Genomic DNA, 26,674 nt, shown 5'->3' with positions numbered 1-26,674 from the left:
CGTGCAACAAAGTAATCTCTCTCTAGTCTGTTCCAATGCACGAAATTGTCCGAAATGTGCATTTCGGAGTCTTAACTAAGCGACTGTTACAAACGAACGAATCTGGGGACGCAAAAATGCATCCAAGTTGTTCTTGACTCGTTCGCGTTTGAATTTACGCTGGCAGTTAGCATACGTCATCTGTCGCCAGCAAGATATCGGGGTATTGCTACCTTCGCTGGAAGTACGGATATGGAAACAGCAAGTCTGATGAAAAGAAGAAAGGGCCCACTATGAAGGAACAGGCTGTGGCTGCTGGTGCCTCAGCATTATGTGCGGCACGTTTTTTTTATTTGTATTACTACAATGCGGCATTCCACGCTCACTGTGCTACCTCATGTTTTTCCTCATTCTTATTGGCGAAAGCAACGTTATCCACATTGTTATTGCCCCCCCGACCGCGCCGCATATGCGATTACACAAAAGAAGTTCAGCACCTTCAAACATCGAAAAATCGCACGAAGCGGCCGACAGCAGTTTTGCCAAGTCTCTCCTATTTTTTTTTTTTTCGAGCATGTCGCTAAACTGAGACAAAGCAGTCGCTAAATTACCGTTAAATCCTGCTCGAAAGTCGCTAAAACTGTCGAGTGGAATTTGTATAATGTAGGCATTCTTAAAAGTCTGCAATATAGGCTAAAATGGCGTGAAGAATTCGCCGATACGTCTTCCATTCGTCCAGTAACCGTGAAAGTGAGGAACACCAAATTTACCAGCATGGTGTGGGCTCTTACTTTGCCAATGTATTAAAGGGACGCTAAAGAGAAAGATATTCTCAGCTGTAATGATAAACTACCTTTGTAAACTATTGGTAAAAACTGGTGGCGACACCGCATTGAGGTTACTGCACCAGCTGGCCGTGACGTCACAGATTTTCCTGCTTCTGCGCGGGCACAATTTCTTATCGGTAATGACGGACTGCATTGTATTCTAAATGAGCCAAAAAGTGAACTTGGCAAGTTTCACGAACGTTGACTGAACCACAACGGCCCAGATTCCAAAAATATTGAGGAGCCATTCCACCCTTTGAAGGTGATTGACCAGCGAAGCTGCTGTGGTGGTATAAATTATGTTGGTATAGAGTTTTCTTGGCATATAGATATACACATAATCATGTACATGTCATTTATGCAAAGTACAAAGAAATACACAATCATTTGTTGTATGTTTGCTCTTTATCTTGTCACGCAAGTGACGACAGCCTTGTGGTCATTGTGATACAACGCCGATGGCTCCTTTACGCCGCCTCTCTAAAGACGCAGGTGGTGTTAACGCAGCTGCAAACGGAGCGCCATTTAGACGCAGGTGGCCGTTAAACCGAGCCTCGAAACTGGCGACGATATGCGCTGACCAGGGCGCAGTCCAAAGAAGTGCACGAAACAAAACACATTTGTTTGTAATTTGCGATTGCGCATACTTCCTAGTTAATTAGCTGAATAAAAATCGGACTAAAGTTTCATTTTGGCGGACAAACATGGGGCGGTCCGTTTCCCTACCGTAGAGGCCCATGTACGACAGCAGACGGGAATTTCACAATATTTACAGCTTCACCGTAAACTTCACAATTATGACGAGTAAATGAAACTCTGCGTAATTAACGTTAGAGTCGTCATAGCGCCCAATTGTCAAGCCATTTGTTTCGGAATAGTTTCTATAAAACAAGTGTTACAGCCGTTTTCTGTAACCATACTCCCCCCATAGATGCCCATGCGTTGACAGCAGACGGGAATTATGTAACGTTTACAACTTCACTGTGAACTAATTATGACAAGTAAGTGAAGCTCAGCATGATGATAGAGTCGTCTTAGCGGCACATTTCAGTATTTTGCCAAGAAACCTACATTAGATTGAGATACAGAGCATTCGCGAGAAAGTTGGCTTTGCCGCAAGGCGTTCTCTGTTCGCCGCGACAATTTTTACGGAGGGTAGCCATTGACAGCTTCGCCCTAAAAACAAATGCTCTGAAATCCGCGACGTCAGGCCGACGTATGGGCGCCGGGGATCCGGCGCGAAATTCAATAACTGGAACATTGACCATCATTTCCTCTTAAAATAACCAGCCCAATTGAGTTTTGTTAGAACAAGTTATCAATATAAACTTATTCAGTGCAGGACAGGTGAATTCCTGAGCTCATTTTCAGGCTTTGAGATTGCAAATCTAGTACGACTGAAAGGAGCGATGGGTCACCTGACTTCCCTACCACAAAGACTGTCTTTGTCCACATTATGCCTGAAAACTTTCTAGGTTTCAGTGCTCGTGGAAGGAAAGCCAAATTGTGACAAGATCTTGGCCATGTTGTTAGCCCAACAAGACAATCACGTGACCATGATAGAAGTCAGTGTTGATGTCTTTTGATCCACCTGAAAGCTTTGCGTAGCATTTATTTTCCTGAAGACCGTAAGAAACGGATGCAGTCCGTTCAGATTTGCGTGAACGTATTCAGCTGCTCTGATATGTACATCTTTCAACAGTCAATTTCTTATTATTCACCTGCTGTAGTTCTAAATCCACCGTAAAAATTACTGCAAAAATCCAAGGTCACCCAAGCACTTCTTGCGAGTTGTGTGTTGGACTCATTACTTTGGGCATTCCAGAAAAGAAATACAAATTAGCCACTAGCTACAGAAAGAACTCCATGCCAAAGCAAGCCACGAGGATAAAATTGTGCTTTGTTGCTTGAAACAAAAAAGCAGTGAGGTCACGACCTTAGTGACGCCACTGTGCAACCTTATATTGCGCATGATCGTTGCTTACATTATTTTTGTTCCAGCGTTCGGATATGCACATTTGAAATTTCAGCTGCTTTTGCTTGATACTTTTAAGCTTTTTGTTGCTGCAAAACTATTTATCCTTAGTGCTTCAGCATTAAAAGCACACATGCGCTTCAAATAAAATGCCTTGCCTGCAGCTTTTAACTGAGCCTTAGCTTCTTTCGGCTTATGTTAGCTCTACGCTTGCACTATTAATAAAAAAAGGCTTTTTTCGCAATGTTTTATTGTCACTGCAGCTTTATTGTGATGTCTTCTTATGTTACCACCAATGGTTCCTTTTGTTTGCAAACGAATGTTTGTAATCTGAGGCACATGATTTCATTAGTGATGTTTGTTTATAGTTATAGTGACAATGCTGACATTTGCATATTATTGAGTAATTAATTGAGTTACTCCTCTAAGTTAGACTCATCATGTTCCTGATCTAGTTTTGCATCTTCTTTTTCACCAATTGTGCACTGAATTGGTAGACATGTACGCTGTTCTTGGACATATTGAATAACAACTGAGTGATATCTTTAAAGCATGTACAGAGTTCATCCAGTGGGCCCGGGTCAAGATTGGTCACAACACACAAACCAAGATCGGATTCAAGCGGCAGGCCTGGGCTGAAAAACCAGGCCCGTGCTGTACTCTACAGTGCTGGAGGGTAGACGTGTGCCAATATACGAAACTTTAAATAACAGATTCAAGATTTCCCTATTCGATTCAGTCCTCGAATTGAATAGTCAGTTCTAAATATGAATGTCTCTCTAATAGTTTTCGAATACTTCAAATCTCTGTGTGCTAAATTCCATCCAGGAGGCCACAAACGAGATAAAACACGTTACGTAGTGGAGCACACTATGCGTCTCTTAGTACCAGTGACTGTCAGTGCAATATGCTTGAACAATAAAATGGTATTAGTCTTGTTTCCTACATGCCTTCAGTTTATTTTTCTTAAATTACAGTACATTGTAGTCATTAAAAAGATTCTGCAGATCTTAGAGCTCATCACACAGTGTTCCAACAGTGCGCGCAACATTAAAATAGAAACGTGCACACACTGCATCTCACATGGCCCTCACATGGGAACAGCACTGCTGACAGCAATATAAAATAACATGAGAATAACTTTACATTGTAATAGCAGTTTCCACCACGTTATAAGTGCATCCATACCGCAGCCAACGAGTTTGATTTAATAAAAATGGGTGTTCTGCTTGGACAGGTTTTGCTTTCAGAAGGCTGCAATGCTCAAGATCAAGCTGCGCTTACTGCAAGTTGTGCTGAACAACAGAATGACCAAGCGCACATATGTACAAGAACGCAACAGAGGATGGCATTGCCTTTCTATGTGAAAGTTGCAGTTAGCGTCTGGCACTATCAGGCGCATAGCTTGGTGTTGCTGACATGGCTGTCCTTCTAGCAGGCAGATTGTGGGCGTGCGAAAGCTAGCTGCCGATAATAAGCCACCGATGCCTGATCTCCTCCACCTGTTTTGAGACGAAAGGCTCACGCACACGAACTTTTACTTCGAGCTTGCCGCCACTGGGACGCTTGCTGTCGAAGACCTTGAAGAAGGAAAACAGGGCATAGTGGTTGTCAGTGTTTGAGACCCTCGCATCCTCAGAAAAAATAGGTTAAAATAACACTTGATGCTTACCTGTACAAGAATACGTCCTGAGAAAACAAGCTCCAACTACTTTCAACTAACTTTGTTTCTGACTGTTCCAATTGTTAACAAGACTTGGTTTCATGATCATTCCATCTAAATGGATATTTCTAAGCATGTTGCAGACAAGAAATGAAGTAGTCCTATCAGTTTCCAGTGCAGATGGTTAAAGGCTCATAGCAACTACACAAAAGCCCAAATCACATTCCAGAAAGTAACCGACTTTCTAAAACAGGCATTGCAAGCAATGATAGTCTATTTGAAGTCACTAAAGACTTTCAAATGACACTGTCATTGCTCACCAAGGCAATGAAAATGTCACTGCAGATGTCTTCTTAGCCGAGCAGAGCAGCAGATTAATATCCTTGATTAAACTTGAACTACTGAAGCTTTTATTTAACTTCAGAAAGCTATAACAATAAAAAAAGTTTAATTCTGGGATATTATGTGCCAATACCATGATATGATTATGAGGCATGCCGTAGTGGGGGACTCTGGATGGATTCTGACCACCTGGGGTCCTTTAAAGTGCATCGAATCACGACATACAGTCGTTCTTGCATTTTGCCCCCATTGAAATGCAGCCGCCACAATCAGGATTTGATCCCTTGACCTCAGGGTTAGCAGCAAAACGCCAAAGCCACTCTCCCACCATAGCACGTTAACATAACTGGGTTAACATACATGTCAAAAAAAAGAATTCCTGCCAACTCCCAATTAAGATTCATACAAGTTCATGCTTTTTCAAAGCCAGTGCCCATCCCAATCCACAGGCCAGGCTCAGGCCACTCAAGTCTCATGCTAAGGCCAGAGCCTGGCCAAACTAAACTCCGTTTCATACATGTAATGACTGCAAGTAGTGTGGTCATAAAGGTCTCACTCTGCACCTTTCATAGAGCAGTTCTTGATATGTAACATTGTTTTATGAAATAACTACTCCAATAGCCTCCTATATAACTTCTGTGCCTGCCGGATTATTGGCGGACCAATGCGAAGTGGCCGTCGTTTGAACTATGGCAGTGGCACCACTTACATAGAGTGGTCTCGAGCATGCTTTTTACGTTTTCGGTGCTCGTTGCTGACAAAAAAAGAATCATGTGTATCAATAAAAGAGTAGCAGCATACTTCTGCTTGTAAAATTATTAACAATGCTATAACGAAGCTATACCGAAGCAATGAAAAGCAGCCGCTGTTGGAACTTCTGCTGGGGGCTCCTCTTATATTGGGGTCTCCGGCGCACTATTTAAACCGCCCGCAACCATCAGTAAAAACCATTATTATGTGAAGAGTGCAAACAACTTTTTAATTCTGGTACCACTACTCTGCGGCAACACCGTGCCATGATCACCTAGGGCTTGGTGAGGGTTGTCACTACCCTATATATGCCGACTAACCCTAAGTAAGTGGCGTCTCCGTAGACGATGGTCTTTTTGCGGTTATCTAGCAGGCACAGAACTTAGAGGAAGCTATGCTACTACATATACTACAACTGCTACTTGTGGACGCAAGTTTATGCAAATCACACATTACTTGTGCATACTTGTGCTTGTAGTACAGGACATACTATGTTTTCGTCACGAGTGCAAGTGACGTGCTGTGGTCGCTGGTGGCATAAACAGGGTACTTTACTCATTTATTAGTACATATATGGGTTTAGATCTCCAACACATTTCATGTAATAGATATCTTGCAACATGTAAAACTATGAGACTTAATTTTACATCGAACAACATGGCACGTACCTAATAGCGTTCTTTCATATGCGATGCACTAGTTTTTAATCATGGACGCGAACAGTTAGAGCAGTCTCTCCACCGAGCCTCTGGCCTTCGTAGCATTGCCTGCTACGTACGAAATTTAGGGACATCTTGTAGGGGCTGTGAAGCTGCTGTGTGGCACCTAATGGTGCAATGAACAGCACCACCAATGTCAGGAACCTTATGGCATATGAAGCAGACGACAATCTCGAGCAGAAGTGCTGGGCACACAGTGCATTCAGCATCTGCCATCGCTGTCTCAGCCATAAGAAACCTTTTTGAGCTTTAAACGCTAACAATGAAGGCATGCAAAATACACAGTTTGAGCTAAATGAAATCTGTGTGTATAGCTGAGACTGGCGACATCATCTTGTGGACACCTTCATAGACAGCAACATATCCAGGCCATTACAGTGATGAGCAGAAGTAGCAAAATAAATCTGATAGCTTCAATGCACTACACAGCTTGGATTGGCCTAATGTGGCAAGCTCACTGGCCAGACCAAGAACAAGCAGCAACTTGTTTCATTGGTCCAGGGCAAGTGGATCTTCTACAAGACAGTGACAAACTTGCCCAACCTCAGCTTGAAATTTCATGCCATGCACAGCCTTACTGCCAGAATCAACATTGTAAAGCCATAATTTTCTTGTGCACGCACATCACAAGCACAGATGGAATCAGAACTTACATCGTAACTATTGTGTATCTCACACTTGTTTTCCAATTCTTCAAACTTGACAGACGCTGTGCCTAAGAGTGCGTCACTTCGCAAGAAACCTCTGCAAAAAAATGGGGAGTTGCAGTGACATCAAACAATGGAAAGCACGGCATCACCTGCCCATAAATAAAATATTGAGAGCCATACCTTTTTGCCCAGACTTCACATTTGATGGGGTGTCGTTTCATTACCCTTGCAAGGCTACGCGATTTCCGATTGACTTCAAACTTGAAGTTCTCGCTAAACTCTGAAATGCAAGTATGTTTAAGACTTGTTAAAATGAACAAGCACACTCTCATAGGCTGTACAAGATTCAACAAACCTGTTTTAGAAGCCCATCTTGATCTGTTAACGTACACTGATTGTACTGTGTAACTTGAGACATGGGTTTCTTAGCTTTCTAAAAATAGGACTCACACGCAGGTGACAGCACTTTTTTTAGACAGCCAGCGACAATTTGTACTGGTAGTTACTTCATCAAAGTTCGTTAACTTTAACAATTCAGCATTCAATTCTGGTGATGCACGAAACTTTAGTGATAAGGCTCGTGAATTTAATTAATTAATTTAATTATGGGGTTTTACGTGCCAAAACCACTTTCTGATTATGAGGCACGCCGTAGTGGGGGACTCCGGAAATTTCGACCACCTGGGGTTCTTTAACGTGCACCTAAATCTAAGCACACGGGTGTTTTCGCATTTCGCCCCCATCGAAATGCGGCCGCCGTGGCCGGGATTCGATCCCGCGACCTCGTGCTCAGCAGCCTAACACCATAGCCACTGAGCAACCACGGCGGGTTCGTGAATTTCAAACCATGACTTACGGAAAAGACGTTTGAAGCATCCTAAAAAGTTCTAAGCATGCAAAATGCTGGAGTATCACGATCGCAGGTGCATGCAAGCGCCAACAGCGACAGCAACTATGCAAAATTGAGTTTAACATGGCAAAGGTCAATACCTCATGATGAGACTTGCTTAAATCTTATGCCAGGAAAAATCATTTGGGTCAGTTTACTACTAAGGAGACAGCGACATTTGCAACTTCTTTAGGTCAAGAGAATAATGCCATCTTGTTTCTCATTTCCACTGTACCTTAAACTTCATGGCTTCCTTCCCTTTCACTCATATAAAGGGACCAGTGTGCGAGAATCACTTCAAGGACTGTAACAAGCTGTTTGTCAAAGTAAAATAATTCCTAAATCCTGAAGATGGCTTGGTCTAAAAGAATGGCCAACTCCAACTCGTAACACTGGCAGAAGCAGTGCCATTTGGCCATATGTTTCACAGGCAGCAAAGGGGGAGGACCAGAGTAGGTTTCTATCCTATCCTCAATCCACATTTTTCTGCATCAATAGTACAAATTTTACTAACAGCTTCTGTGTCTCAGGCTACATAAAGCAACCTATTGCACACGAAAGCTATGCTAACATGGGAAAGTCTCCCACCTGGATTGTTTGTGTCCTTCACAGTTCTGGTTCTCGCTGTCTGCGGCGCATCCTGAAAAAGAAAAGCCACTGATGGCACTCACAAATACACAGCTTACAAAAGAGGCAGCACTAAAACGTTCAAGCATGGCAACAGTAATAAAATTTTTGTGTGCTACAAACAGAAACAATCATAGCACAGCTACTTTTTTTTTCACATTTAGGTTTGTGACTGAGAAAAGGAACACTGAAAATTTTTGATAAGGATTGATTAATTGATATTGATTGATTGATTGATTAATTGAGATTGATTGATTGATTGATTGATTGATTGATTGATTGATTGATTGATTGATTGATTGATTGATTGATTGATTGATTGATTGATTGATTGATTGAGAATCATCATTCCAAAATACAGTGTCCCACAAAGCTCCCTGGGTAATGAAGTTATCCCTTTCACATTAGAACACAAAATTTAAGGCCAGCAACACATGGAGTCATCAAGTAACAGAAACAGCTAATGAATTCCGTATTTCAGTCATATTCCCATTTGCATTATGAGCATCAAACACAGTCATTTGGAAGTTGACATACAAAATCAATGAAGTGCATCCAACTTTCCCCTGCTGTCACTGATAGCCTTTTCTTTCACTTCTAGTATGGCAAATTCAGACCACAGGTGTTGACTCTTACGCACGGTTAATGCTACAACACTTCAACAAGCAGTGTATGCCATATGGTGGTCGAGTTTCTCCGACTGGAAGACGATGTTACAAAACTGAGGCCACAATGAAATAGGTAACAGCTGCGAATAGCTGACATTTACTGCTCCAGGATGCTAGGTGGGCACACCAAATGCCTTTGATGTGTTCATATAAGCTGCTAGCAGAAGAAAGCAATCTTAACATACCATCCAACCTTTGAACTTTCAGATTCATAGAAATCCCCCAAATGCAACAAGGGTGAGAACAGTGAGCATGTCTTGAAGTTTGCTAAGATACGTATGCACTAGGCTCTACACATGGCACACAGTCATCACTTCTGCAAATAAAGGTTTTATTCATTTATTTATTAACAATGATTTAACTGTAGACACACCCCACAGGGAGCAGCGTACATAGAACAGTAGAGACCAACAAGTAAAACAGAGCTATCTTAGTGACCTTTTCAGCGACTTTGCTGTTGCCTAGTTCCCCTGCTTCAGGAACTCATCTTAATAAACTTACTCTAAGCAAGTACTCCTCTGGCATGTGACATCCGCACTACTACAAGAGGACGGCACAGGTACCATCCCAAATTATTTTTTGCATGCATATTTTGCAACCGTGCCACAACCCATCTTTCAGCACCTCCAAAACATTCTTGCAAGCAAAATTGTATCTTTCGTAAAACTTGATACAACATTCATAAAATAGAACAAAGCCTAATTCGCAAACTTTATGAAAAATTCTGGAGAGCTGGCAGTCATATCTTGATGTTGAAATAGAGAAGTCAGAGTTTCCCCCAAAGAGTGAAGCTGACAGTGAATTTGACAGTAATAGCGAATGCACTAGGACGCTTGATGAGACTGTACCAGCAGAAGCTAAAAATTTGCTTTGAAAAACGAAATGAAACGAAAGACTAGTCTGTGGCTCTTCACAATGTTTTACCATTCCCAATGTCAAACCAACCAGCCAAACCTTTCATCCTAGTTGAAACATCAGTTATTAGGATGTATGAAGTAGAATAGCGAGCAAAGCTTTCTAAAGTAAATTTTATTTAATTGTTATGAAAAGATAACAACCATTCTTTTGATCTATTTTATATACTCTATACTATCCTTCCTATGTACAAACCTGCCAATCTACCTAAATTCCTTGTAAAGTTTACGAATCCAGACTTCTTTTGCAATTTTATTATTGTTGCATCAAGTCTTACGAAAGATTAATTCTGTTCGTGAAAAACGCTTCACTCATCGGTCTCCAAACTTTTCACTCAGTGCCTTCTCATGATGAAAGGATGCCAGGGGGTAGTTGGTTCAAGCAAGTTCATGCAGACAAGTTCCTACAGCAGGTGAAATCAGCAAGCATATGTGCATATGCATAAGTATATGTGCAGTGCATATGTATCCCTCAAACGGCATGTGTCCAGAGCAAACCCCTCCCAAAAAAAGAAAAACATTCAGCCCCCTCCTCCTTACCTTCCCAGTGTCAGTACCGTGGTAGTTGACAGGTTGGCAGGTATGTATACACTATCATTTGTTCAACTACACATGCTATCCTCTGCATTCTCTTTGGCAATACTACCTCTGTTTGCAAGAATATACTAAATAAAAGGGCACAATTTCACTCTGAGAATGAAGTGTTCTCATGATCCTAGCCCCATGGAAGATGCCTAGTGACACTGCAGCCATTGTCTTAAGATATTATGATTTGGCATAACATGTCGAGCACCTTGATATTTGGCAATTCAGGCATGCACATGGTAACCGGTGCATATGCAGGGGTGCGCACATGTGCAAAGTGTGTTGACAGGTCGATCGATCATCAGACTGCAACATTCTTAAAAAGACTGCAGTGGCCTGCGCGAAAGAGCCAAATAGGCTTTCACTGATGTGTGTATGTGGCACCACAGTAAAGTAGTAGTAAAGACAATAATAGTAATCACAATCATAAAGACCAGGACATCAGACCACTTTGTGCCACTGCATCCTTAACCCTTCATTCTGCTCTTGCTCCCTTACTGACATGCACCTACTCCTGCACACACAAGCCTGTACCAGTGATGACAAGTTAGCGAGAAAGTCACCGAGTTCCTAGAAAGTCATCATCATCATCACTTGGCAGCTTTTCGCTAAAAATGAAGTGTTTTGGACTTCAACCTGTCGACATTGTTTAAAAAAAAATGTTACGAACACTGGCCTGCACTCTCTCCTGGACAGTGAGAGACTGGCTTTTCCTGCATAACTCAGTCGAGAAGTGGTAAAGCTTGCGAATATTATTTTGCAGTGAGAAATTGAGAGAAGTGAACCTTGCATTACATTCAACGCATCATTCCAAATATAGCACAAGATGCTTTTTAAACCCGGCAATTTTACAAGTGAAACAAAAGTTACTGCGCTGTCTTTGTACAGTCGGCGTCACCCTTGTGTAGAGCGCGGTAATGGCAGCCTCCGGGGCGCTCCGGCGCCAGCCAGCGACGTTTAACAGTAGTTGCTGGGCCCAAACGTGCCCAGTACCTACCATAAGACGACGGGCCCAGCAGCTAGCACTAGACATCGCTAGCTGCTTCCGGAGTGCCCCGGAGGCCGTTGTTCCTGTGCGCCACACAAGGGTGACGTTGGGTTAGTACAAACAAGGCAATTCAGGAAAGCTGTAATAACAAGCTTTCATTCAAAAAAGAAAACTGTCAGGACAAAGCAAACCACAAATACCGACAATACGAATGCACAACCAGGTAAGACACAGAACTGCCAAAATACTCTTGAAAAAGAAACCACGTTTGCACTTACATTAGGAAAAGGAAATGTGACCATCACATAGGAGTCCAAGTCATCGGGCTTCCCTGCACAGCAGGTGTGCGTGTGAGAGAGACGAGAGAAAGAGTGGCTTACTTGACCATGCGTGTCGTGAGAAACACATACGGGCACATCCGCAAGCCATCGCATTCTTGACTGTCATCTTTCGGCCTATACATCATCAAAGACATGACAGCGACACCTCAGGCTAGGAACTCAAACGCTGAACTCAACGCATGACACAAAAGCTGCGTGAAGCTGTGGCATAGCATTAACATAAAGCCAAATTTACCTTTCCCTTCTTCTGTTATCACTTTAGCAACTTAACGACAGTGCACTTAAGCAATGCAGTTCGTGTACACTGACACTGAGGTGATGAACAAGCATATATAAAAAAGAAAGCACCTTTCAGCCTACTAATAAGCGTCACAAACTCTAAGAAAAGGCTGCACCCTTCGGGACGTATCTTGTCCCCAAACAATAACGATAATAAAGGGGCCATTAACCACTTTTTATCAAAGTCGAGAAATGCATTTGAAGCTAAAATAGACTATTTCAGAAAAACTTTGCTGCAAAATTTACTACAATGTGTCAAGCAGAAGCAGCGTTATTAGAAATCAAAGGCCGCTTATGATTCTCTTTGCAGTGCTTTCACTCCTCCTTCAATGCCTTGCACTGCAAAGGCTATGGCAGAGTGGGGCATGCCTACAACGCTCTGCCTACTGAACGTCACTGTGGCACGCAGTTCAAGTTTGATTTTGGATTATCACGTAGACATCAGCATTTCTGATCTTGGCACTTATGGCATGCCAAATGAGGTTGTCCTTGGCAAGCCACAGTGCGCTCAGCAAGTGGACTCGTTGCGGCACCCCACGGTGGCCACGGTATCTACGCTACATGGCAGACAGTATAGTATATGCAACCATAGTACATATGCACAGTGTTTGCTTCGTGCACAACAGGGCTTGAATGCGCGCTTGCACTTATATGCTCCTGTCTGGCCTTGCCACATGGTGCACACTGGCTTTGTCCTGCATCAGCTTGACTGATGGATAGTAGCCACATCCAAATTGCACATTTTGAAGTGCTGTCAATAGCTCAACATGAAGCGAAGTCTGCCAAGGTGTCTAGCCAGGAGTAGCCAGGAGTGAGTGCACACTGGCAAGCGTGCACATGGTGTGACCTTAAGTTTTGCGTGATTCAAGGTTAGTTGAGTGTTCAAAACGAAATTAGTGAGACCCAATGGCTACAACACCATTAAGCAGTCTGGCCAAAGTTTGTTTCCTACACGGGCAGTCATGGCCGAGCTTGAGCAGACGATAGTCAGCTTCTTCCGGAAGTACGTAATTCTTATCGAAATTTGAAACCAGATTTTCCCTTACTTCAGCTTGTTTATCAAACTGGGTCAATAAATATACACAGCAGAAAGAAGCGCACTGATTGAAACACCCTTCTTGATTGATGTCAACTGTTGACCAATAGCAGCACTGTACGGGAATATGCTATATGACGAAATATAGCACCCGAGAAAAGTGAGCAGAAGGCTTCTGTTGAAAAGAGTGCGTTTGAGCCCGAGGGGTGGTACAGGACCTCTTAAGTACACTGTGTGACACAAATACATGCAAGCCCTTCATGACCTGAAAGTACCAGGTATGCAGCATTTAAAAAAGGAAACGCACTCAAGATAGATGACAGTTATTGTTTGGGCACAAGAAAAGTGCCAGAAGGTGCAACGTGTTTTTTTTTTTTTTTTTCAGTGCTTCCTTCCAGATGTTTCACTCACTGCAGTACAGCAAAATATAACACTTCACAATAGATTGTAACCTTGTACTATTCAAGGACTTCTAAATTCTAATGCAGGCTGAATATTTCAAAGAAAACAAGTATGAAATAATAAAGAAGCTAGTAAACACGACTAAGTTCAGCACTAGGATATATTTCATCATCAACTACACCTCGTATAAACACTAAGCAGTGCTTGCAGTGACGTGAACGCTTGGCTTAATGAAGTTCTCACGAGATCCAGAGTACAGCAAACATTCTCAGCTCCCAAGCCTGCAAGTGTCAAGCAATGTTCCCAAGCAAAGAAGCAAGCAAAAACATGCAAAGTTTCATCAAAAACACATTAAAATGTTAATGATACAGAGTGTCACAGTCACAGTGCAAAACATAGAACGAATGCATGCAAAGCGATAATGCTGCGCCCCTCCAGCCACAACAACAAAACATCACAAAACAACACAACAACCAAACATAGACATTGCCATTAGCTCCAAACATGCAACGTAACAGTATTATATATTTCAACCTCTCCACCACTATATTAGGAACAGATATAACATACCATGTGTAATGATGACTGTCTCTAATGATAGGGGATTTGAAATAAAATGGTACTATTCCCTGACTATAGGTTCATAGCAGTGGCAAACGTCAATATGTGTGTGATAATATCTAATATGATCATTAAAAGCCAACATTTCACGAATTTATCTTTTAATTACCAACTTTAGGGTGCAAGCTGTAAGTGCAGGTTTGAAATTGGCCAGTACTCAAAGCATAACCTTTTGCTAGAAGCTATGCAAAGATCCTGATTTGAGAGGTATGGACTCAAAATGTGCGACAAAATGGGTTGCTGTTCCAGTTAACAGTTTTCTGCAATGAATTTTCCCGCAGTATGGAACCATATTGTAGCAGCAATTGACTTTGCTGCAGATTATGAGTATACTTATTTCTCAAAACTGACAAAATGCCCAAAATTTATTGCAAGGTATTATACTTCAAGTACTGGCCAACTTCAATCCTGCGATTAGAACATGCCAGCTTGAGTAATTAATTAAAATGTATTAAGAAAGCATTTGATTAAGACCCATTGTGGTATTCACACAGGTTCCGATGTTTGCCAGCGCTGTGAGGCTTGGTCAGCGAAAATTATTTTTTCTCAGATCTCATATTTTTAATAATCACAGGCAGCTGTTGCTGAGATGTGTGGCATTACAGAAGAAATTTGTCAATACACAATGTAAGAAGTCAGTATTAAATGACTCAAATCTCTGTCAGGTGGTTTATTATTCTTTTTTTAATCAGAACCAAACTGCACTAAACGCTATCATTTCAGGCCACCATGTGACTCATGTGTTAGGTTCCTGCAAGACAGTCAACAGAATGTTTACCACAAAGAACACAGAAATGGTTGACATGAAAAGCTTTCTATGCCGCATGCCATAAGCACTGCATACGAGGTTCACAAAGACTGGACAAAAATATTCACCTGGCAGGTTGACTCCTCTCACTATTGAGACCTCAATGTCAGTATCTGTCAGGTCATGATTGCAGCTGGGAGAACAAACACATTGGACATAATTTACCATTTCGCAACCAATTCATTAGATTGCAGTCATGCAGTCAATCATTCATCATAGTTTGATAATTAGCGTACCTGCTTTCGCCAGCTTTCAAGGTGATACACAGATACAAAAGTGAAAGTGCAGCACTCAGTAATGCAGCACTCTTGGAAACAGCCAGAAAAAGTTGGCTCTTAACAGATGAAATCTAATAAAGCTAAATCACATAAACATATGGTACCCTATCAACATAAATTAATAAGCAGAGAAGTAAAAAGAAATTAACACAGTTTCACGTCCCAAGGCTACACATACACTTGAACTGTCACGGTGTTGCACCTCAGGGCGATCCCACCGCTAGCGACCTGTCTCTCGAAGCTCGACCGACATTACTTATTGGGTAGCGTAGCGTTGTCGGCGGGCTGCAGGCATCTGGTGGACCATGACGACCGAGCAAGGGCGAGACGACGATTTGCTAGTGCGAAACGTGCACTGTTTATTCAAAGGTAGTCGAAAGAAAATAAGAAGAGCATGATGTATCAAGTATGAAGTATCTCACAAGTACATTTCGGAGCCCCTTAAATAGGCTCTCTACAATCGTGTGGGCGGGATCTTGCTTCCGTCAATGACACGTGACAGGCACAGGGAGAAGGCCCCTCCTCCTGCAATACCGAGCACGGGAAGGAGAAGTCGATCCTCTTTTCGACGAATCCGGGGAGAGGGTCGGGTGAGTGACCTCTCCGGTAGCATGGGGTCCGGCCATGAAAGGGGAAGGGGATGAGGTCTCACCCATGGTGCCCGACCAAGTTGAGAAGGGAAGGGGATGAGGTCTCACCCATGGTGCCCGACCAAGTTGAGAAGGGAAGGGGATGACGTCTCACCCATGGTGCCAGTCCAAGTTGAGAGGGGAAGGGGATGACGTCTCACCCATGGTGCCCGACCAAGTTGAGAGGGCAAGGGGATGACGTCTCACCCACGGTGCCCGACCAAGTTGAGAGGGCAAGGGGATGACGTCTCACCCACGGTGCCCGACCAAGTTGAGAGGGCAAGGGGATGACGTCTCACCCACGGTGCCCGACCAAGTTGAGAGGGGAAGGGGATGACGTCTCACCCACGGTGCCCGACCAAGTTGAGAGGGGAAGGGGATGACGTCTCACCCACGGTGCCCGACCAAGTTGAGAGGGGAAGGGGATGACTTCTCACCCAGGGTGCCTGACCAAGTTGAGAGGGGAAGGGGATGAAGTCTCACCCACGGTGCCTGACCAAGTTGAGAGGGGAAGGGGATGACGTCTCACCCAAGGTGCCCGACCAAGTTGAGAGGGGAAGGGGATGACGTATGGCCCTTGGCGTCCGGCCATACCTAACAACAGCCCTGGGCTCCGGGCTACCTAGGGGGATCCTTCAAGTGTAATGAAATGCTTTTTGAAGCGTTCCTCCACTGTAGACAATGCTACCACGAACATGTGAGCACAGTATCATTCTGCTGCATGTAGCCAGGGAACCTACAATCTTGCATGATAGATTACTCATTTTCGTGCAGCATTCTGAAACCCCGCCTTATTTTTGTGCCTTGGGCAATGTCAGTGATGACGTCACAAGAAGCGTTATGGTCCATAGGCACCCGCCACTGAGGGATTGTTCATTACCTCACAAGCACCAAAGCACACACACACACACGGACATCTTTCAAGGTTTTCTAGGAAATGAGGAAGCAGCGCTTGTTAATGTGTCCCATCCATTCTGTCCCCTCTTCCATCGCTCTAGGGCACTGTCAGACACAGTCAGGCACTGTCTGGCACAGTCAGATGGCAAACTCGAAAGGTTACCATAAGCATCAGTCTAAACAGCACTGAATGATGGGACAAGCAAGAACACAAATGACAAAGTGCTGGCTTCCAACTAGCTAGTCTGTGTCAACACTTCATTTTACCATGGAAAGAAATGGAAAGAGAGAGAGGAAGGAGTGATCGAAATGGCATCACAATCGGTGCTCTCCCAGCAGAAAGGAAAGGAGGAATGGAGAAGGTAAATGGTGCAACCATTATATATCTCTATTTATACTAGGTCCTCTTCAAATGGACTTCTTCGGCAGTACATTCCTTGAAATGTATCGCACTCATACCAACATGTTATTCAGATTTCAAGAAGAGGTGCTTGAGGGCCCCTCAGAATGTCAGTACAGTTGAACCCAATTATAACGATGCCGGTTTTAACAATATATCAGCTATAACAATGAAAAGCTGCTGCACCGTCAACTTTAGTATGTTTTCTATGGGGAAATAACGCGCTTACTACGATGCCTACAATGTCTCATTATCGGTTCTAACGATCAAGTCTGGCTGCTAGGTGTTTGTGCTGAAAGGTAATAGAATGCGAAATCCTTAAAAACAAAAAAGTGAAATGCTAGCCGCTGCACGATCGGCCACCACCCCAACTACCGCTGCACACTTCTCTCCATGAGAGATGCACACCAGCCTTGCAGCAGGCGTGCCAGATGCAACAGCCGCCAGAGTAGAACCCCCTTCTCTCACCTCCCCACCGCCCCGTGCCTCGTGCGCACAAAAGAAGACCGCGTGTTTCCGCCCCGCCTTCCTCCCTCGCAGGCACGCGCGATATTGAGCTACGATCGTCGGCTGACCCTCACAAGACAGATGTCAGCCCGTGTCGACCCAGCAAAAGTATGTTTTATACACCCGATTTTGAAAAAAAATTTCTGCTAATTTCGTCCGCTGTAGCCGATAGTTCGTTGTAGCGCGATCCATTAAAAGCGAACTTTGCTGCGTTGATAAAACAGCGAGAACAAACTAAGAATGAAATATGGTCTGTTATATCCAAAAATCTGTTGTACACTGGCCCGTTGTAATGAGCGGAGACTGTACTCTTTACATTCCAATCCACATTTCTGTTTTCATAGTGCCATATTGCCAACAGAACTTTCCATGTTATTTCGTTCTGCTGCTAATTATGTTGAAGCTTTAGGGCAGGCCAGCATGCCTTACCGAACTATTGAGAACACTCTGGTTTCATAGTGGAACCGTGGAAGTGGATCATTGCGCTGCCTGAGATTTTTCACCACCAGCAGATCTCGATTGGTGTCCTGAGCAAGCTTCTCAAACCTGGGCGGAACCAAGAGAAACATGATGGTATCAAAACAACAACAAAAATGCAGGCGAGGCACATTACACACTCTGCACAAAATGTGTACACACATATGCAACACAACAATGAAAAAAAAAATGACACTGTGGAGAAGTAAAACACCTCAATAATTTGCCATAATGTGTGTCGTGATACTTAAGTAATCACATCGTTACCCAGAACGCTGCCAGCTTCAAATAGCACATTCAACAAAGCAGCTAAGACAGGCACATTTAGGCAGCCTGAGGTGGATAATGAAGATTGTGGTATTGCTCACTTGGTTCCAGAGGCTACATCTCCCAACTTGAAGAAATGGTCTTTGTTCTGAACGCACATCTGTAACACAGTGCAAAGAAGACGGTGCTTTATCTGCACTCCTGGTGACCTAGTCTAACATGAAACACACTGTCCAGGTTGCAGGAAAGCAATCACAGGAAGCACAAGCACACCCCTACGGACAGTGTTTCGTCTCTGGTGCTTGCTACCAGAGTGACATATGTTGAATCAAATGAACAGGACATGCTAACCCTAACATTAGTCCACCTGTGACACCTAACTAAACTAATAGAAAACTACCACAATAATTTAACTAATACTAAACTGTACATCCCTGCACCCTGCATCCTGCCTGCAGTGTTTGAAACCTGATTTGTGTATGATGCCTAGAATGTGTATAGTACTATGAAATGAAAACACTAACATGAGCACACTTCACCTCACACTAAACAAACTGACACTGAATGAATGAATTAATTAATTAATTAATTAATTAATTTTGGGGTTTTATGTGCCAAAACCATGATTTTATGATTAAGCATGCCGTAGTGGGGACTTAAGATTAATTTTGACCACCAGGGGATCTTTAATAGGCCCACTAGGCACAGGACATGGGCGTTTTTGCATTTCGCCCCCATCGAAAAGCAGCCGCCGTGGTGGGGATTGGATCCTGCAACCTCGTGCTTAGCAGTCCAACACAACTAAACTAACACTAACAAATGCTCTGTGTATTCATTACAATAATGTACGGAAGACCACACAACATCTTACTACAGTGAAGCGAAACATTTGACATTTAACTTTTACCTCGTGTTGTTCCACCAGCTCTTGTTCGAGTGTCTGGTACATCTGTTCAATGTTCTCGTCCTTGGGTTCACAGTCAGATGCCTCAACAACCACGAAGTCTTCCTGAAGCTGAGGTGGAATTGGGATCTGCAAGCACAAAAACACCACGTCACTACATCAGCAGTAGCAAACAGACAAACCCTGTGTGGGACAAGGGCCCAGTGCTCTCAACCTTAACCTAACTTTACAGTCACTGCACCATAAAATTCTTGGCAGCCACCCCTTTTGCATTCCTTTCCCTTTGTACTCTGACTGCTACTCTAAGAAATAACTGACATATATACTTGGTTGGAGTGAATAACTTTACTGTGGTCCTGCAGGACGCGCTTAGCACGTAGCTGGCATCTCCCACGTAGCGACAGACAGGGAGTTACCTATTATAATGGAAACAAACCTACTGAAGATCTCCTGTAGTAGATATCGCAAGTACGTCACATATGCTGGATTACCTGGGGACGTATTCTGAAACATTCGCCGCGGCGAAAGTTTCGCACTGGCCACGCCTCCGCCGTTGCGGCGCGCTCTGAATGGCTGCTTTGACAAAACCGGAAATTCAGGTGGCGCAAGTGAATTTCCGGTTTTGTCAAAGCAGCCATTCAGCGCGCGCCGCAACGGCGGAGGCGTGGCCAGTGCGAAACTTTCGCCGCGGCGAACGTTTCAGAATACGTCCCCTGAAGAGGGGGAGACGCTACTTGCATGGCAAACTGCAGACTGATAATGAATAATTAAGAAATCAACTTTGTAATTATTTATGCTGAGCCTACATCCTAACTGAGGAACCGAAACCAAGCAGTAATGAAGGTAATATCAGCTTAGCAAAGGTCCTGTGCTTGGCACCCGTTTCAAGGAATATGGCCTCAAATTCTGTGACAGATTGCATTGACGTTGTAGTTAACACTCGTCAGCACTGCTGAAAATTGAGTGCTGGTGACAGAATGTGCGACACATGGATATCTTTAGCAATGTGTGGAAAGAGCTGTAAGAAAATGAGTGGTCTATATAAAAATGCACAAAAGAATTACTCACACTTGACGCATCAATTGGAAGGCCGCACTCGGTAGCCTGGATCATGGGGTCTATTCCCTGCAAGAACGAACTACTCAGTCAGAGTGCTTAATATAATGCCCTGCAGGCCCTACGTTCACAATTGTGCATGCCAAGATGGTGCATGAAAAGCTGAAGCACTGATGAATAAAATGATGCTTAAAGCATGTCGCACACATTTTAAAAGAGTTCTGATTGGACATGTGCTGCAAGTTTGAATAGCATGCATACAGTGTTTCAGTAAAATGAGTTAAATGGTAGGTGACTGGGTATTTCCTTTCACTGTCAATATGGCATCAGGTATAGTGGGATCACTTATGTCTTTTTTTTTCCACAGTATGTTACATTAGGCATATTTCTCAAGTGGCCAAAGAGGTACGTTTCTAAGTATGCTAGTGATGAAATAGTTGTTCTCATATCCGATATTCCTATGGAGTCAACATTTTGTAAAGTTTACAAAATTTGCTGAAGAATTCGAAATTCTTCACCTGTTCTGCTGCAGCATACTTGATTCTGAAGATGCAAGAAATGTTGTGAAACCAAATTTTAAATGGAACAAAATGGGGCAATGCCTTTATGAGGCTTCCAATGGCGAAATGCCACTTCTTCAATTGTACATTAATGACAGTATCGATCGACAACTGAAGAAGGAAGCCTATGTCCAATGCAAATGCATATTTGCAAATGGTGCAAAAAACATATAGAATGAACGAAGAGAACAGATACACACTTTCAAATAAAGTTTAATGAGAGCAACGTGCCTCTTCTTTTTACATAAAGCTACAGTCATATGTTTTCAAAGTGTGAAAACAAGGCAAGGTAACCACCATAACATTTTCGCATCAGAAGGAACTTAATTATGAAAAAAAGTCTTCTATCCACAAAATTTCAAACGAAAATCAAGCTCACTTTTGTTCAGCGAGACTGATGCAGCACTGATAGATGTATCTGATATGAACCATATGTGAAATGCCTCAGCAACTTATCTGGTAAGTTGATCCCTTAGCCTTAACGTATCTTTTATCAAAGAAAAACAGGAGCACTTACGAGAAAGGACCACTTAGTTGTAATCTTCAGCCCTTCCCAAATAAAAAAACATCTTTGAATGTAAGCTTATTGTAAGAGTTTGTCTTTAGCAAGCAAAGAAGGATAGCAAGCTGTATTTTTCCACATATAACCTACAACCCCAATTACAACACTTCAAAAAAATATCTGCATATGACCCATCAAAATAACTGATAAATGTTCCAATTTTTGTAAAAACAGTTTGGCACATTGGTCAACCCCAGAAAGATGCTCCAGAAATATTTTGCACTTTGAATATTTAGTCGTCACCGCTCCCACTGCTGCTCTCGCTTGAAGTGCCGTCACGATTGATGCAGACGGTACCCTCTACTTCACATCTCTGGTCAGCAGCTCTGTTTCCCCATCTCTTCGGCCACACTGACAATCTTCCGCTTATGCTACATTGCAAAGGACTGCAGTCAAGCGCAGCTCATCGTGATCCGAGCTCTGGTTTGTCGGCACCCTATTTGCAAACTACAGCCACGCTGCCACGCTGGAGAATGCGTATGCATATGCTCTTGCACACATATGCACACATATGCATATACAAGGAGCTTCAACACGACACGGCGGGGAGAGGGAGAGCTTCTCTAAGACGCAACGAAACTTCGAATGGAGGAAGCCCAACGGTGCAGCACACGCTGCCACCAAGGCACACCTAAAGGCAAAATTCACATATAGCCCATATGCCAACATTGCTGTTAAGTTATGTATTGTTTTAAACTTTTTGGGGAGGATTATACATGCAAAAATACTGTAAGCAAGAAACTAATATGTCACAAAGTCACGCAACGACTTTAAACTGCTACACCATTCCAGCTGCCATGATGCCTCAAGTAAGCAGATAGTATACAAAGGCACTAAAAAACATAACCACAAGGGTGCACACACCTTCATTGTGCGGAGGTACTGCTTGGCCTGTTCCACCTCGCCCCGACGTTTGGCCTCTAAGGCCGCCTCTCTAAACAGCCTCTGCCGTTCCTGCAGGAACTGCATTTGCTTGTCGATGGTTGTCGACAGGCCACGACGCACTGTAAAGAACGGGCAGAATAAACATGAAACAGCTCTCTGTGCAATCTTGATAAAACTGCAGAGTTCAGGCAGCGAATAGCTATTATTCATGACAGTGTCAATTCAACTGGATGCCTTTATTAAGCAAATAGTCAAGCTTAGTTATAAAACTTTGCATCCAACACATGTATTCGGCGGCATGTATTGAATACGTGATTATAATTATTATTGGTTAAAACGAAGGTATGTTCCAATCAAGTCAAATTCTCGTTTGGTTTGATGGAAAGATAGCTTTGCTATATCTAATATTTGTCATAAGCATGTAATCTTTACATGCTTATATCAGATAGGAAAGATTTAGATTTATCTTACTATATTTGATAATTCGCTATATCCATTTATATCCATGTTCGTTATACCAATTTTCAACTGCATAAAACATGAATGTCAGTCCACACGGTGAAATACACTGGGCGGCTGCTGCTGTCCTTGCAAAGCAAATCCTTTACAGATGTTTGTCAATCGGACAACTGATACATCAAAGGCAGCGAAGCTGTATAAGTGAGTTGTCACACCCTTCAAAAGTATTACATGTCTGTTTGCTGGCTTTTCGTGTCACTCGAGCGCAGCAGCAGTTGCTGATGCATTGGAGCACAGTCGTGGCTGGCTGTTCTTAGTGACAGCTCCCACGTGGTGTGTGTTGCAGCAACACAGTATCTGTTTTCACCACCATAGCCGTACAAACTCCTAGCTGACCTCCAACATGGAACTGGCATAGCGCGCCATGAGAAAAAAAAATTACGGCGTAATTACTGATCAAAAGAAGCACACATATACGTAGGTTGTCTATTCAAATGAGGCTCACACAAGGTAACTTTTATTTTGCAATCATTAATAATTCTGCTTCAAAGCAAATGCACAACTTTGATACATGTCACATTTCATTTACATTTGATATCGTCTAAGCCATCACATATCGGCCTTTGCTGCCACACAAAAAGTGTTGCAGAACTCCCTGTAATCGCTTCACTGTAAAAAGGACTCTCACATGGCTTTTTTGGGGAACCAGACCCAGGCTGTCCTGCTCTGGCAGCAGCTGCACCTGGCTGGGGAGCAGGTGGCTTGGCAGCAGGCTTAGGGGCTGGCTTCGGCGCTGGCTTTGGCGCTGGCTTCGGTGGCTCTGGATTTGGAACAGGGGCAGCCTCGGAGGGAACAGGGATTGGCCCGAAACCTGAAACACCAAGTGCATGGTCACACTGAACAGAAGATAAGCAATAGAGTGCAGTCTAACAAAAACCCAGAATGCAACCACATCTGGTAACTGGATGCAGTTGCATCTGGATTATTTCCAAGAGAATAGAAGCCCACATTTTTTGGTATCACAGGGGATAACTGCTTTCGCTGGCACTCTGGCTAGATGGAGCGGTGAAAGTGAATGTGACAAACAAAACTAATAAGTTGCCACACTTCTAAAAGCACTTTCTTTTACTGTGCCATTGTTGAATGCCTCGACAGACTGGGCTATAGAAATTTCACGATACGTAACAGCAAATGCAATTCACTACATCAAGACACTGCATGCCGGATATTTTGTTAGGCAAATGTGAAAGTGACCGAGGATACAAGTACACAGCAAATTGGAGCTCAAACGACAAAATCGAAAGCAACCTAGGGAAAAATTTTATAACAATTCTTATCTTTAGATTCTATTCATTTATTATTTTCTATTCTTTTGAGTAGGAGACCCCAAAGGTAAGAGAGATGGCACATTGCTTTCGTGTGAGCTGAAGACGAAGATCAAAAGGAATGCAAAGATGAGAAAACTTGTTAGTACAATAATACAGCCCCCATCTCAAAAATATAGCAAGTCACTCGCCACGACACATGCTGTTTTACCTACCGGGAGGAGCTGGTAGTTCCTCAAAGTCGACTGGTTTTCCAGCCTTGTACAGTTTGATGGCATCTTCGTATTGCTGCGAAAAAGAAGCAAATCAAATCAACAATGCAGACTAGAGAGTGAATGCATTCCTATTCGTTCTTGCATAGCAAGCAGTTCACTTTGTCTCCAATGAGGACAAGCTTAGTAATGGGCACATAGCGCATGCCAAAACCTTACACAGGAAACAGCAGCACATCCCGAAAGTGATACTTGAATGTCCGCATTTGCGGTGTTAGTGAGCCTTTGTTAAGCAACATACAGCATGAATCATCTAAAATAACTATGCTCCATGTTACAAGTGATGTGTTCTCAATGCCAATGCGCTGAACGCTGATGCAATCTTGGATGATCAGTTCCTTGTAGAGCAAACATTGAATGCAGACTGCTTTAGAGCCAGTTCTTAGCTATCTATTTTGCAACCTGCTGCTGAAGTATTTTTCACCATGCTTCCACATTAACAAGCCCAGCGATCAACAATTCTACATGCAAGCTAGCTTATATGGCAACATGGGACAGTGAACAAATGCTACGATTGAAAGAAACTTTGTCCTTATCTCTGTACCTAGATTTTTTTTTTTTTTTTTTTTTTTTTTGCACTCTGATTTGCTTTTCAACTCGTGTCACACAATTTCTTGGCAAGAAAGCATGGCCATCATAAATGCACAGGACCCACCTTGATGATCCGTTCAAGCCGCCGAGCCTTTCGATCGTTCCCTTGTTCCTTGGCTTCATTGAACGTGTTCTTGTACTTGTCGAGCCTCTGCTGAAGCGCTTCCATTATGGTGGCTGGGGGAGGGGGCCCCCCAAATAAGGATGGATCGTCCACAACTGCATAATGACAGGAAACAAAACAGTTCCTGCAAAGCCATCTTGCTTGTTTGAGCTTAAGATGAAAAAGAAGATAAAAAAAACATTGAGCTTTAAAGGAAAGACGAGTACTAAATTAAGCCATATTAGGAGATTACACTTCTGCAGTAGTGAAATGGCTGCTCTTACTGTGAGAGAAGGCTTGGTAAGCCAGCAAAGACACAAAAACGAAAGGCAAGGGGCATTTCTGCTACAGAGAACTAGAATACATGGGAAGTGTACCGGCCGATGAGCCCCGAGTCTCATCGCACGGTTCGCGCGAAGTGGTACTCATAATGGCAGTGTTGTCATCACTCACTACCGAACGCGTCTAGCAAACCATAGCTCTAGCCATGGCTAGTCTGGAGCATGCGTCTGGTCTGACCTGAGGTGCGCACTCTGGACAGGGCATGGTCCTGCGTGCTACGCGATTCACGTTCACTAGTTGTCCAATGAGGCATCGCCACTACTGGCGACACGAAACACATCAAACGGGGAGGCGCAGTCGTGCCACTCAAAACAGTTCTAGTGCACTCTACTGCAGCTGCGCTGAGGTGCCGCTGCCATCTCAAAAGCCACACACAGCAGACGCAGTACAAAAATAAAGTATATATATATATATATTTCATTTATTTAACTATTTCATTGTTTAACTAACTATTGGCTGATCATGAAATCAGCCAATAGCGTTGGTGGCCCAGCTGCTTTCAATGACGCTGCATGACGACATTGTGGAAGCGACAGCAAGCTATTTTTCACTGTGTTTGACAGTTGATCGTAAATTCTCTGCTCCCTCTATGACAGATCGGCAACATTTTCTTACTATACTCGAAAAGTGTTTCAGGGCTCTTTCAGGTGTCCCTTTAACTAGGAACACTGAAAGTCACCATCACATAGATTATACAGCTGGCACAACACCAAATACCTGAGCATCAGCATCTACCCAATAACCGTGGGATATTACCATTTTCGTCGATGTAAGACGGAACAGCAGTGTTGTCACCCGAAGCCTGTTTCTGGGCCTCTGCAGTTGGCACACTAGGTGGCGCTGCTGGAGCTACCGTAGCTTGGTCAGCACCTATCGAAGGAAGTTTGCCATGTGTTTCAGATAAGAGAGTAATAAACCCTAGCACCGATGCACAACATAGCATCCACAATTCACATCATTTTTTCGTTCCTACAGCTCACATATGATTTAAATTTCCAGTTAAAGAGTGCTAATTTGGGTCATCAGGTTAGATACTTGGGCAAAGATACAGCCCTTTAGAATGGGATGAGAGGAGACAACAGACAAGATGGCTGCCA

General features: G+C 43.2%; 1 protein-coding gene across 3 annotated transcripts in view; it reads right to left on the bottom strand.

The window, feature by feature from the left end:
- Window positions 1-3,714: 3,714 nt before the first annotated feature.
- The window catches only part of l(2)gd1 (lethal (2) giant discs 1), a 39,729-nt gene continuing 16,769 nt past the window's right edge, over window positions 3,715-26,674 (bottom strand). For 2 of the 3 annotated variants that reach the window (XM_050175019.3, XM_050175021.3), the window contains exons 10-25: window positions 26,334-26,447; window positions 25,197-25,351; window positions 24,485-24,557; window positions 23,633-23,815; window positions 22,465-22,604; window positions 20,491-20,547; window positions 19,426-19,551; window positions 18,620-18,678; window positions 18,204-18,320; window positions 15,132-15,196; window positions 11,987-12,031; window positions 11,855-11,907; window positions 8,383-8,434; window positions 7,086-7,185; window positions 6,909-6,999; window positions 3,715-4,361 (exon numbers count right to left, since the gene is read on the bottom strand). In XM_050175019.3, coding sequence (XP_050030976.1) covers window positions 4,242-4,361; window positions 6,909-6,999; window positions 7,086-7,185; window positions 8,383-8,434; window positions 11,855-11,907; window positions 11,987-12,031; window positions 15,132-15,196; window positions 18,204-18,320; window positions 18,620-18,678; window positions 19,426-19,551; window positions 20,491-20,547; window positions 22,465-22,604; window positions 23,633-23,815; window positions 24,485-24,557; window positions 25,197-25,351; window positions 26,334-26,447 — 1,550 coding nt within the window. In that variant the 3' untranslated portion in view covers window positions 3,715-4,241. The remainder of the gene's footprint in view (window positions 4,362-6,908; window positions 7,000-7,085; window positions 7,186-8,382; window positions 8,435-11,854; window positions 11,908-11,986; window positions 12,032-15,131; window positions 15,197-18,203; window positions 18,321-18,619; window positions 18,679-19,425; window positions 19,552-20,490; window positions 20,548-22,464; window positions 22,605-23,632; window positions 23,816-24,484; window positions 24,558-25,196; window positions 25,352-26,333; window positions 26,448-26,674) is intronic. The other variant, XM_050175020.3, reaches the window with a different exon arrangement.

Source organism: Dermacentor andersoni, chromosome 9, assembly GCF_023375885.2.
Source record: "Dermacentor andersoni chromosome 9, qqDerAnde1_hic_scaffold, whole genome shotgun sequence".
Taxonomy (NCBI): Eukaryota; Metazoa; Arthropoda; class Arachnida; order Ixodida; family Ixodidae; genus Dermacentor; species Dermacentor andersoni.
This window is presented reverse-complemented; position numbering and strand designations above follow the sequence as displayed.